The 13,076-nt window shown below is 42.4% G+C and overlaps 1 protein-coding gene across 1 annotated transcript in view; it reads right to left on the reverse strand.

Annotated features, from left to right (window-relative positions):
- The window catches only part of CACNA1A (calcium voltage-gated channel subunit alpha1 A), a 372,620-nt gene that overhangs the window by 110,470 nt on the left and 249,074 nt on the right, over positions 1–13,076 (reverse strand). Inside the window, exon 24 of the mRNA XM_063449602.1 lies at positions 12,510–12,616. Within this exon, the coding sequence (XP_063305672.1) occupies positions 12,510–12,616 (107 nt within the window). The remainder of the gene's footprint in view (positions 1–12,509; positions 12,617–13,076) is intronic.

The raw sequence follows: 13,076 nt of genomic DNA on the forward strand, positions 1-13,076 counted from the left end.
GTGTCAGCATAGAATGACATTCTCCTTTGTAAAGTCATGCCATCTCTGTGTCCAAAATGTAAAATGTAATTGCTCAAATTTGAAAACTATAGAACAAGGTTAATGAATGCTAACATTTCCTCACACTATATGAAATGGCTACTTTCATTTGCTTGATTCAAATGTATTTTGATCAGAAATGTAATAGGTTTGCATTAGGTTCTAGACTGTCTGTTTAGACTTATATTGTCTAAGAATTGTTAATATATTAGCATCTTCACACAGATCACCTATTTAGCAAATGTACTCAGCCTTCAAGGGACACTATAGTCATCCAGACCACTTTATCTCATTGAAGTGGACTGGCTGCAGTATCTCTATTGCCAGGGGCGTACTGGCCTACCGGGATACGGGGAAATTTCCCAGTAGGCTGTCTGCCCTGGGGCCGCTGTGTGCTGCGGCCATGATCAGCCACGGCCCGTGACCACGATTGTGTGCTTCTGTGACCAGCCACAGCCGCAAGAGCTCAAAGTCTTTGTCCGCGCAAGCCGCCGGATACACTGTGTGATGTCATATCCAGCGGGCCCACAGTGGCACAGTGGCTGGCTGCGTTCAGAGCAGACGAGCCACTCCCCTTTCCTCCTGCTCGCAGTATAGCTGGCTTGAGCACAGAAGATTGTGGAACTGGAGGATCTGATAAAACATTGGTTTATTAGGAGGTAGGGTAAAAGGGGACTGGGGGACCTTCCGGTATTGCATTAAACTGTAGGTAGGGAGAAGGGGTGATGTATTAAATTAGGGGAAGGGGTTAGGAAGGGCAGTGTATTGAATTGGGCTAGCAGGGTAGGGCAGTGTATTGCATTGGGGAAGCAGGGGAGGGAGGGTAGTGTATTGACTTGGGGGAGCAGGGGAGGGAGGGCAATGTATTGAATTGGGGAGCAGGGAAGGGAGGGCAGTGTATTGAATTGGGGGAGATGGGGAGTGTATTCAATTGTGGGTAGAGAGATGGGGAGTGTATTAAATTAGGGGAAAGGAGGGGGAAGAAGGGCAGTTTATTAAATGTGTTGTGCTAATAGTCTTTAAACTCATAAATATGTCTATTTTTTTAAAATGTTTTTTATGTTATTATTTATTTTCCTCTACAGCCTGAACCCTTATGCCCCCATACTCAACAGCCCACTAATACATACTAAAGACCCTTATACACACACAGCAGCCCTAATGCAAGCTCACTGTAGCCCCATACACACACTACAGTCCATACATATGAACATCAGATACATGTATATGCACACTACAGCCCCTAGATGCACACACACCCTCTAGACACACACTACACCACATAAACAATGACATACACCTTCTAGACTCACAAACACTATCTATATCCTCTAGACTCACACACTACAGCCCATATACAAACACAAACTACCCTGAAACACAAAATACAGCCCCTATACCTAAAAACACACATTACAGCTCCTGTAACATGGTACAGCACCCCCCCACCCCCACAGACATACATCACTCACAATACACATATATGCACACTACACCCTCTAGAAGTACTACAAATACACACATGGGTTCTCTCTCTCTACAACCGCTAGACACACACAATCTCTACAGACCTTAGACGCACCTACTTTAAATCCAGTGGAAACACATACGCACTACAATCCCTAGCCACACATAGTACACCAGACTCCTTTACACGCACACACACACACACACACAACACCACAAAGTCACTTCTATGCACACGCAATCTCACAATCAGCCTCCAACAGTGCCACAGAGAGCCTCCCCACACATGCACAACACCCTTTATGGGTCACACCTCACTTTTGTCCTCTGTTATCCCTCTGGTAGGGATACCAGAGACAAGTCACCAGCAAATGCAGAGCTGTGCTCTATAAAATAAACACAGGGCATTGGTGCAAGTGCTCTTCAGAAGGTCTCTGTGCATGAAATGCCCTGGAGGTACAGCCAACTAACATACTCACTCTGAGGTGGCGTGCATGTCATTACTGATGACATGAAATGCCCACTTTTTTGTCCCCGCCCACTCAAACTGGGCTGCTCTGCCTTTATATTCCTAGGCTGAATTTCTTTCCCAGTCCGGCCCTGCCTATTGCACTCAGTGCTTCAACGGTAAACATTGCAGTCTGCCTCCAGTGGCTGTCTACTACTGACTCAATGCTTTCCTATAGGAAACTCTAATGCGTGCAGTATTTGCTGTGCATGCGCATTAGCCCCAGCTCATTGTGGGACAACGGAGGAGGAGGAACCACAACCCACCGCAGATGTACATCGGTGCTGGGATAAGGTAAGTAAATAAACGGTGTTAAACTGTTTGTCAGGGGGAGGGCGTGAGGGAGGCAGAAGGAGCTATAGTGCCAGGAATACAGCTTTGGCACTTATAGTATCCTTTTAATTTATATTGACGTATTTGTACAACTGACAGTGTATATGGTGTTACAAAGATCAAACAATATATGTGACATCATATATAGTAGTACCATAAGTTGTACCTTTTTGAATGAGTAGGTTCACAGCAAAATACAAAGTACAATCCTATGCAATAACAGAAATATTAGCACAAGGTAATATTATAGATCATACTAGAATTGGAGTAATAAGCTAAGCAATGGAGCATAAGCCTTACAAGTGAAGTCATAACTCGTTATTTTTCCCTATCACAAAAGAGATTGTATAACAAGGAATATGCCAACATTAAAAATTACCATTGGGTGCTAAAGAAAAAAAAATGCCTTGTGGAGTACTGGTGTACTGGAATAAGCTCAGCGTCACAAGGCTCATATGGGCAGATTAGTTAAGAATATTATAACAATAAAAAACAGAATAACAAAAATAATGAAACCAAAGCCAAAACAACTTAGTTATCTGGCCCTGCTAACCCTCAACCGATTGTAATCAGACTATGCCCACACAGTAAGAAATATAACCAGGCTATCCACGCATTACATTGCCATGGATCCAGGGTGACATTTAAATTTGTCGTGGAGTGGTTGGTGGAGGATCTGGTTCTTGGATCGGAAATGATGTCATCTTCCGGCTCCGGCATCAGTACGCGGCGCGCGAGGGAGCTGAAGAGGGAGCACCCAGGGGACAGTGCTCCCTCGCGCGCCCGCCAGCCAGCCGGGTGACAGCAGGGCCAGCAACACCACTGGACCCCAGGGAATCCCCCCAGCTCTCCCACAGGTAAGGAGGCTGGGGGGATTAAAAAAAAAAACAAAAAACGTTTGAGTGTGTTAGTGAGTGAGTGTGTTAGTGAGTGTGTTAGTGTTAGTGAGTGTGTGTGTTAGTGAGTGTGTTAGTGAGTGTGTGTGTTAGTGTTAGAGTGTGTGTTAGTGAGTGTGTTAGTGAGTGTGTGTGTTAGTGTTAGAGTGTGTGTGTGTGTGTTAGTGTGTGTGTTAGAGTGTGTGTGTTAGAGTGTGTGTGTTAGTGTGTGTGTCTGTTACTGGGTATGTTTGTGTGCGTCTGTCACTGAGTGTGTGTCTGTCAGTAAATGTGTGCGTCTGTTCATGAGAGTGTGTGTGTGTGTGTCTTAAGCACTTACCTTTCTCCAGCGCCGGACTCCCTTAACGCTGGGGATCTCTCCGTCCCCATCCGCCTCTCAGCTCCGAATGCACATGCGTGGCAAGAGCCACGCGCGCATTCAAACCGCCCATAGGAAAGCATTACTCAATGCTTTCCTATGGACGTTCAGCGTCTTCTCACTGTGATTTTCACAGTGAGAATCGCAGAAAATCCTCTAGCGGCTGTCAATGAGACAGCCACTAGAGGCTGGATTAACCCTCAGTGAAACATAGCAGTTTCTCTGAAACTGCTATGTTTTCAGCTGCAGGGTTAAAACTAGAGAGACCTGGCACCCAGACCACTTCATTGAGCTGATGTGATCTGGGTGTCTGTAGTGGTCCTTTAAGTGTATGTGTTTATGCATGCACTGGCATACATACCGCGGTCGCACGGGTCGCAGCCCTGCGACCAGGTGCCCGCCGCCATGTGTTGCGGCCCCAGCCTGCGCAGAGTAAGTGCTCGCGCGGGGGGAGGGGGGGCCCCGGATCAGTTTTCGCACCGGGGCCCCATGGGTTGTGTGTACGCCACTGCCTGACCTAAACAACAGAACAACCAATAGATACTGTAGTACACAGTGATGGGCTTCACAAAGTATAGTCAAATGGTGAGACATAGCCTCAATATTTTGTATGATACATAGCTGCTGTCAATTCCAGAGCATCTGCAAGGGGCAAAATGAAACTCATCATGTCGTGTTACTAATTTGTTGGTGATGTAGTGTAAATTACCGTATATATTCGAGTATAAGGCGAGTTTTTCAGCACATTTTTTGTGCTGAAAAACCCCAACTCGGCTTATACTCGAGTCAATGTCTGTATTATGGCAATTTACATTGCCATAATACAGACAGTGGACTGTGTAGGAGGGGGCTGGCAGAGAGCGTTTACTTACCTCTCCTGCAGCTCCTGTCAGCTCCCTTCTGCTCCGCGGCGGTCCGGTCAGCACCTCTGTCAGCTCCCAGTGTAAGTCTCGCGAGTGCTGCGGGGTCATAGTGTGGCTCTCGCGAGACTTACAGTGTGAGCTGACAGAGATGCTGACCGGACCGCCGCGGAGGAGGAGGGAGCTGACAGGAGCTGCAGGAGAGGTAAGCGCTCCCTGCCAGCCCCCCCCCCCACTGAACTGCCAATGCCACTGGACCACCAGGGAGTGAGAGCCCCCCTCCTTGGCCAGCTAGGAAGCAGGGAGGGGGGACGAAAAAATTTAATAAAAATATAAATAATAATAATAAAAAAAATAATAATAAAAAAAAAATTTAACAAAAAAATTGTTATTAAAATAATAATAATAATAATAAAAAATAAATAAAAATGCCCACCCCCCCACCAAGGCTCTGCAACACACACACACACACACACTGCACTCATACACACTTTATTCATACAGACACTGCACTCATACACACTGCATTCATGCACACACTGCATTCATGCACACACTGCATTCATACACACACTGCACTCATACACACACACACTGCACTCATACACACACTGCACTCATACACACACACTGCACTCATACACACTGCACTCATACACACACTGCACTCATATACACACACTGCACTCATATACACACACTGCACTCATATACACACACTGCACTCATATACACACACTGCATTCATACACACACTGCATTCATACACACACACTACACTCATACACACACACTGCATTCATACACACTGCACTCATACACACACTGCATTCATACACACAGTGCATTCATGTACACACTGCACTCATTCACACACACTGCACTCATACACACACTGCTCTCATACACACACACTGCATTCATACACACACTGCACTCATACACACACTGCTCTCATACACACACACTGCTCTCATACACACACACTGCATTCATACACACACTGCACTCATACACACACTGCATTCATACACACACGCTGCACTCATACAGACACTGCACTCATACACACACTGCATTCATACACACACACTGCATTCATTATATACACACACTGTAAATAAATATTCAATTAATATAATTTTTTTAGGATCTAATTTTATTTAGAAATTTACCAGTAGCTGCTGCATTTCCCACCCTAGTCTTATACTCAAGTCAATAAGTTTTCCCAGTTTTTGGGGGTAAAATTAGGGGCCTCGGCTTATATTCGGGTCGGCTTATACTCGAGTATATACGGTAATTGTTTTAGAGTGAGAAGGAGAATACTCACTTCTACTCCTTCTTGTGTGGCCTGAAGGCAAATCTCCACAAGCTGGCCAGTGACTGGCCCATTTAAAGGAGTGTCATCAACACTTCATAACATGCACAGACAGAGGGGGCAAATTGTTAGAAAACCAGCCAGACGCAAGACCACCAACCCCAAAAGGGACCATGAGCCTAGCTAGCAGCTCAGCCAGGAGCCAACAACATGACCAGCATCAGAGCCAGATTCTACGCCAAGGGGTTAACAGCCAGTCCAGTCCCACCACCTGAAGAAAGCTTAGTGGGAATACCCTATGGCTTTTTTTTTTTTTTTTTTTAACAATTGATGTGTCATGGTAAATAGATATAATTTTGGTCGGTGGAGGGCATTTGTTGAGAATGTGGTTAGGTGTACTGACGTTCTTAAGAATGGACTGGAACTTTGAGGATATAATATGGATTACACACACCCTTCATAAGTGAAGCATTTTCTTCACAAATCATATAAGCTGTTATATGTAAGGCTGGATACAGTGGAGCCTCCATCACCCCCCATCCCATCACGGTGAGCAGCTGGAATGCACCTGATTGAGCATGCTAACTCTAGAAAGAGCTGTTTTGGGTGGGAACCTGTGTCATTTGAGAGACAGCAACTTTGAGAGATCATCCTGCCTGATCAACCAGCAGATGATCATTGCTTAAGAAGAGAGTAGGAGCTTTAGTAGCAACACATTGATGGTTTTTACAGGCCTCCAATGGAGCTCCAGCCAAGTCTGTAGATCCAGGTAAATTGATCTGGGCTCAAGAACATTAATTGGAAGTTATGCCAAGTGCTGTGTGAGTCCTTCACAACCGCCCGACAGCTCCTGGTCAGGCTTGCATCCATTGTAACAACAAAATATGAGGGTCTACTGAAGGAACCCCCCGTAGTCATTGATGGAATGAGAAATCCACCAATTAATAGAGTCTCGCCTGGTGCATCCAGTTGTAGCAACTGCTGGAACACCTTAGGATTCCCATCCTAACAGTGGAGAAAGGATACCTGAAGGGTTGTGCTATTGCAGGAACTGTGTGCCACTTAAAGGGGCTGTGTCCTAGCAATGCTGCTCACATTACAGACTGAGCAAAGTGGAGGAAAACCAAGGTAGAACCTCTAGGGTCACTCATTCACATCCTACCGTGATAAAGGAAGGACAGAGCAGAGAGGTGGGCACAATGATACAGAATCTGGCATTGACCTGAGGAACTAGCTTTAATATGTCAGCCAATCCTGATCATATAACATTAGCATTACCCAACATGAGATTGAGGGATATGTACTTCAGGAATACTGAAACCTGGCTTATTGGTTTGTTATGGGGATTGGGTCTGAGAACCACTGCTCATGAAAACAGACTGTTTAAAAACCAGCAATTGGGAAGCAATCCAGGGATTGGTAGCAGTTTGACTAAAAGGTTTATGAGGAAATCGACCTAGAGGAGGACTACTTGCAGATGTGGACCACATTCTTTTCCTAGGCAGGATCATTCTGCCAAAGTGCGAAAGCTGGAGCTGAACCTAAGCTCCCAAAAAGTGTGAGTGAATTATTTTTATTATCTTTCTCCAATTGTATTTTACATACTACACTATTAGTTCCTCTTTTTATTATTCCACATATTTCCAAAAACATATTTGGCGCTACACCACCCTTCTGTTTCTTCTTTTTCTCTAGCGGACAAGAAAGGCCCCGGATTTAGTGACTAAGCTGCCTTTGAACTATACCAGTAATCTAAAAGTGCTAAATTCTCCTTGTGTTTTTATTTCAGCAACAGTGACAACTTAATTCAGGCTAAGGGGTTATTTAGAAAAAAACTATCATGGGGCAAAATGTTCGAACTTGAGTAATCATTATGAACATTCCACTAGTTTCTATGGTGACTATAAAACTTTGCTCTAGAATTGCTCTTTATAAATACCTCAAATCCTACTTAATGCCACAGGCATTGTATGCATATATCTGGGGTAGAAAATTAGAACTTAGGGAGCTCTCAGTACAACATTTAAGGCAACATACTAATGTATGAGGAAGTAAAAAAAATAGCTCCTTAATTTTGCACATCCTGACTACTGTGCCGCAGTACATTGGAAAAAAAATTCTAAAGCAGCAGCTGAAGCCGACAAAAAGAACAGAGCTGGCTTTCTGCATTGCATGTTGGCTTGTCTTTCTTTCTGACACAGATATGCAGCCAGAGAGATAATAAATGTCCCTCAGATCTGCAGCAGGGAACCTGGAAAACATCCATCTATGAGTCTGCAAACAGGACAAAGATTTATTACCATTTGAGTTAATTAGGAAATCAAGCAGTGTGTGTGTTCTACCTCAAGGGGGAGCTCAGCTCATTTAACTGACAAGGATGACACAGAAAACTATAGTATATGTGTAGCATATACTCAAAACCCTGACTCAAAATTTGACAAATCCTCCATAATGGTTCCTGGGTTACTTGCCAAGAATGACAGGAAACTGATTGATTTATTTGTTACTATTTAATAGGAAAAAGGCCTGGTACTCGTTTATAATGGTACAGCTGTATGAACAGTTGCCCCATGTGGCAGTTATGTTGGAGGAGGAAGGGGTCTTCCGTTAAGTCCATTTTTTATACCTATTTTTTTACTTGCTATCTCTCCAGCAGGGTGTATACATATCTCCTGGGAGAATATTTGGGACTATTACTCAAAACTGCACAAAGGCGTGTAGACGCACTGTAGCTGCAGTGTTGGGAATATTTTTGTTTATGGTATATATAAACGAAGATTAATTTTGCTACATTTTGTGTCACTCCCCATTATATCCTAATTTATCACTCAACATAATAGTAGTAATTGTATTGACCAAGAAATGAATATGTGATGACTTTGCGATACTGCTACCGGAGCTCTTTCCCCGGAGCTGCCTCACCAGCATGTAAATAATATTTTGTACTCTGGGCTACGAGCCTAGACCTTGATTTAATAAGTTTTCCAAATGACTCAATACTATTAGGAAAACTTTCCGAATGTTTGATCTACAGAAATTTCCCTGGACATTAATGACTTCTGTAGATAAATTATTTGGAACATTTTTCTGACAGCATTAAATCATTTGCAAAACTTATTTAATTGAGGCCTTAGTGTTACCTCCAGAACCTGTTGTGTGTGCTGGACCGTAGAAGAGTCTGACCCGCCTGTTCAATGACTAACTGTGTGCGTTTAACGGTCATTCAGAGTCCCTGTTATCAGTGCTGTATCTTCAACAAGGCTAACAAGGCCGCATTTGCCCCCCTAAACACCCTGGCAGATGCCATGTTAGCCTCTTTCATGGGGAACCCAAGAGCTGGCCGACTGGCGATCTCATGGCCCCCCAGAGGCGTTCAAGCTGCTTACAATGCGGGATGGCGAAGGAGCACTGTCCTCTGAGCTCTTCCTGCTGAATATGACGTCATTCCAGCTCCCGGCATCACTGCGGGGCACGTGAGAGAGCTGAGTAGGAAGAGCTCAGAGGACAGTACTCCCTCGACACCCGCATTAGCTGACTGACCGCCAGCCCTCCTGCCTGTGCCTTCATGTCTGCCCACCCGCCTGCCCAGCAGAAGGAGCCAGCCCAGCCACCAGCAGCCAGCCCTACTGGACCCCAGGGAAGAATCCACTCCGGCTCTCCCATAGGTAGGCAGGCTGGGATGATTAAAATTAAATTACATATAATTTGTGTTAGACAATGTGTGTGAGTGTGTGTCTGTGAGTGAATGTGTGTGCATGTCATTGTTTGTCTGTCAGTAATGTGTGTGTCTGTAAGTGAATGTGTGTGTCTGTCAGTGAATATGTGTGTGTCTGTCAGTTTGTCTGGGTGAATGTGCGTGTGCCTGTCAGTGTGTCTGAGTGTATGTGTGTCTGTGAGTGAATGTGTGTGTGTCTGTTAGTGTGTCTGAGTGAATATTTGTGTGTCAGTGAATGTGTGTGACTGTCAGTGTATGTCTGTGAGCATGTATCTGTGAGTGAGTGCATGTGTTTGTCATTGTGCGTCTGTTAGTGAGTGAATATGTGTGTCTGTCAGTGAATTTGTCAGTGAGTGTCTGTCAGTGAATATATGTCACTGTATGTGTATCTGAGAGTGTGTGCCAGTGGGTGTCCGTCAGTCAACCTGCGTGTTGGTCTTGAACAGGAAGAGGTGCAGCCTTGACAGGCAAATTTAGATTGAGGGGAGAGGTGCACGAGTTTCGTCATGCCTAGGGCAGCACAAATTCAAAATACACTACTGCCTGTTATACTACAGAGAGCTTGGGTCTCACAGCTCATTTTGGGGATATTCCATATAACGTCAATAGTTTTCGGTAACAATAACACTCTTTCAGAAATATTTTTTTAACCAATCCATATACAGAAAGACAATGAGATAAAGTACACATAGAGTTATCTCAGTATACTATGATATCAATATGTAAGAATGGTTATCCTATCCTACCTAACAGAGCAGTGCAACCTAGATACTGATCTGTTCCGTAAATCTTAAGAGATCAGTAATATCCTTTTAAGAGATCAGTAATATCCTTTTAAAAATGGCTTTAATATTAGATAGCACACTGAGAGAACAAATTGAGAAAAAAAAATATAGATTTGAAATCAGACGTATTCTGATTGGCTGCTAATAATTTCAGCAAATGCATAAATTACAGCTTAACTGATTAGGTCCTAACCTTCCCCTGTTCAAGGAAGTGGAGATAGAGTATTTAATAACGGTGTGATAGTAATATTGCATGTTCATTGTCTCTATAAGTAGCACAGGTGTAGTTAAATGAAAAATAAATGCTGAATAGATTTAAACAGATTTAAAAATCAGTACAGGGTTATTATCCATTTCCAACAATCAATACGATGATCCAACAAAAATATCTGATAATTAAGTACTTGTTATTATAATCATTTGGTTTTAAAACATTGAACAAACTAAAACAATGAATCTCTCCACTTGTGTTTTGCTTTGGTATAGATGTTTCACAACACGTAGTACTGAGTGGTGGCAATATATGACAATGTTTGAAGTCTTGATGTGTTGAGCACCCGATTACTTTAATTTAACACATTATATAGGTTTCCTTAAGCCTGTCAGAGTTATTCACTAAATTGCCAATTCTTTTGAATTTAAAGCAAATTTAAAATTTTAGACAAAAACCCCTAAAGTTGAAACATAACTGATAGTTCAGCTACTTTGGCCTTAAATTAGAGAATTCACCTGGAGTTCCCTTTGGGCTCCAGACATTTTTCACATTAGTAAATAAGCCTGTAAGGCTATAAGGATGGGAAGCTGGCGATATCAGCTTCCTCTTTTGTTCAAACCATGTTGCAAATGGTAATAATAAAGCCTTGTATTTTCCATTAGAATGCTTGTTTAAACAATATTTTATGTTAGGTTTTACACTCTCATGGGTTCCTATCAGTTTTTATATACTCAGCTTTCTATTTTATACATGTACTAAAAACACCAACTTATCAGCAGATTTAGGAACCACGGACATCTTCTGCAAACTGTGCAGCAAATACTGCCATTAGCAACAGCTAAAGAAAATTAGAAATTATCAGTGATTATCCTGAGAGTATCAAGTATAACAAAGAACACTGTATGCTCGTTCTGCACCAGATAGTAAATCACCTGCCTAGTCAGTGCTCATTATTGAGGGATACCATGGTCCCGGTATGGACCAAACAATAAGGAAAAATGGGCAACACTAAACTGGTAGTAATTTTAACTACATGATTTATTAAGGGCAACACAAACCCTGAAATGCAGGATTAAAGGCTTTCGAGAGCTTAAATGTCACATTTAAGGGATCATGTTGCCCTTAATAAAATGTATTGTTACAATTAGTATTAGTTTTAGTGTTGTCTGTTTTTCCTTATTGTTTTATATTGAGGGTATCTCTTCTGAACTATAGATGGCACTAGTGAAGCACGATTTTGTCCCATAATTTGGATTGTGAGTTCTCCACTATTCCATAATTTATGAATACACCTCTCTGAGAAACAGGAGCATGACATCATATTCAAGGTTCATTCCTTTTTGAGGTATAATGCATCATTCTCAATATTCCTGGCGTGTGAATATAAATGCTACATTCTGTTGAATAAACAGACTACAATAGATCTGTTCGTCAATTGTTTTAACGTCGGTCCTTGTTCACAAAGCAGGTTAAAGGTTTATCTACTAAAGTGAGAATTCAAGGTGGATTTCAAACTTAAGGCCAGAGTAGCCAAACTAATTACATAGCTTGCTTAGATAATTTTTCCAGTTAGGCTATTATGACTTTAAATTTTAAATTCTCTTTGAATTCACTGTAATAAATAACCCTCTTAGTTGTTGTAGGTCAAGGAAGAGAACTCTGAGATAGAATAGCCGATATGGAAAAACACAATATCGCAGCAGAACTATAGATATACCCAAACAATGCTATTGTGCCTACATTTTGTAAGTTGGTTGTCACCTCGCAGCAACAACTACTTAGTAAATGTACACCTACATGCAAGTCAGACATGCTGTACAGCTAGAATTTATCATGGAAAGTACAAAAAAGGCACTGAAAGGGTTACATCAAATTCTGTGTTTCTGGGAGGAGAGAAGCAGAAAGAGCCAAGTTGCCCCAAGATGTATGTTGCAGGCACCTACCCCCTACCACATGCAGCAATCACATTCAGGCTGGTAACTAGAAGGGGAGCTAAGGGAAACTACAAGTACTTACGAGAAGGCGAAAGCCACCAGTGCACCACAGACAACAATGAAATCGAGAAAGTTCCACAAATCCCGGAAGTATGCTCCTTGATGGAGAATGATGCCCAGGTCCACCATCTGAGTAAGGAGTAAAGGTAGACATGCCCATGTCAGTTCGGAGAAGGAATTTGATAAGGTATGTCAGTTAAATGAGGTATCACCGAAGTTTATATATCCAAAAAGAGAAAGGTTTAAAGGTTAAAGGTTTGTGTATTTACTGTTCTTCTAGTTCTTCAATCCTTCTGGGGAAGCAGTAAAGCCTAATTAATTATTTCTCTGGCAGAATGACGGCAATTCACACAAACTAATAAACATCAACCCTTGGCACACACTACACTTCTCATCATACACCATCCATATGCTACACTATACACGACATTCCTATATACCTCCCCCTCCCATGTTTCTTCTTTAATCTCCTAATACAGTGCTGTCAAAACAACCTACAAATGCTTTTGTTTGTTTTTTTACAGATTTTAATTTTGCATTATTTAACATTTTCTATTTTCTTACTATTATCTATTACATTTTTTACTTT

The sequence above is a fragment of the Pelobates fuscus genome, chromosome 3 (genome assembly GCF_036172605.1).
Source record: "Pelobates fuscus isolate aPelFus1 chromosome 3, aPelFus1.pri, whole genome shotgun sequence".
Lineage (NCBI taxonomy): Eukaryota > Metazoa > Chordata > Amphibia > Anura > Pelobatidae > Pelobates > Pelobates fuscus.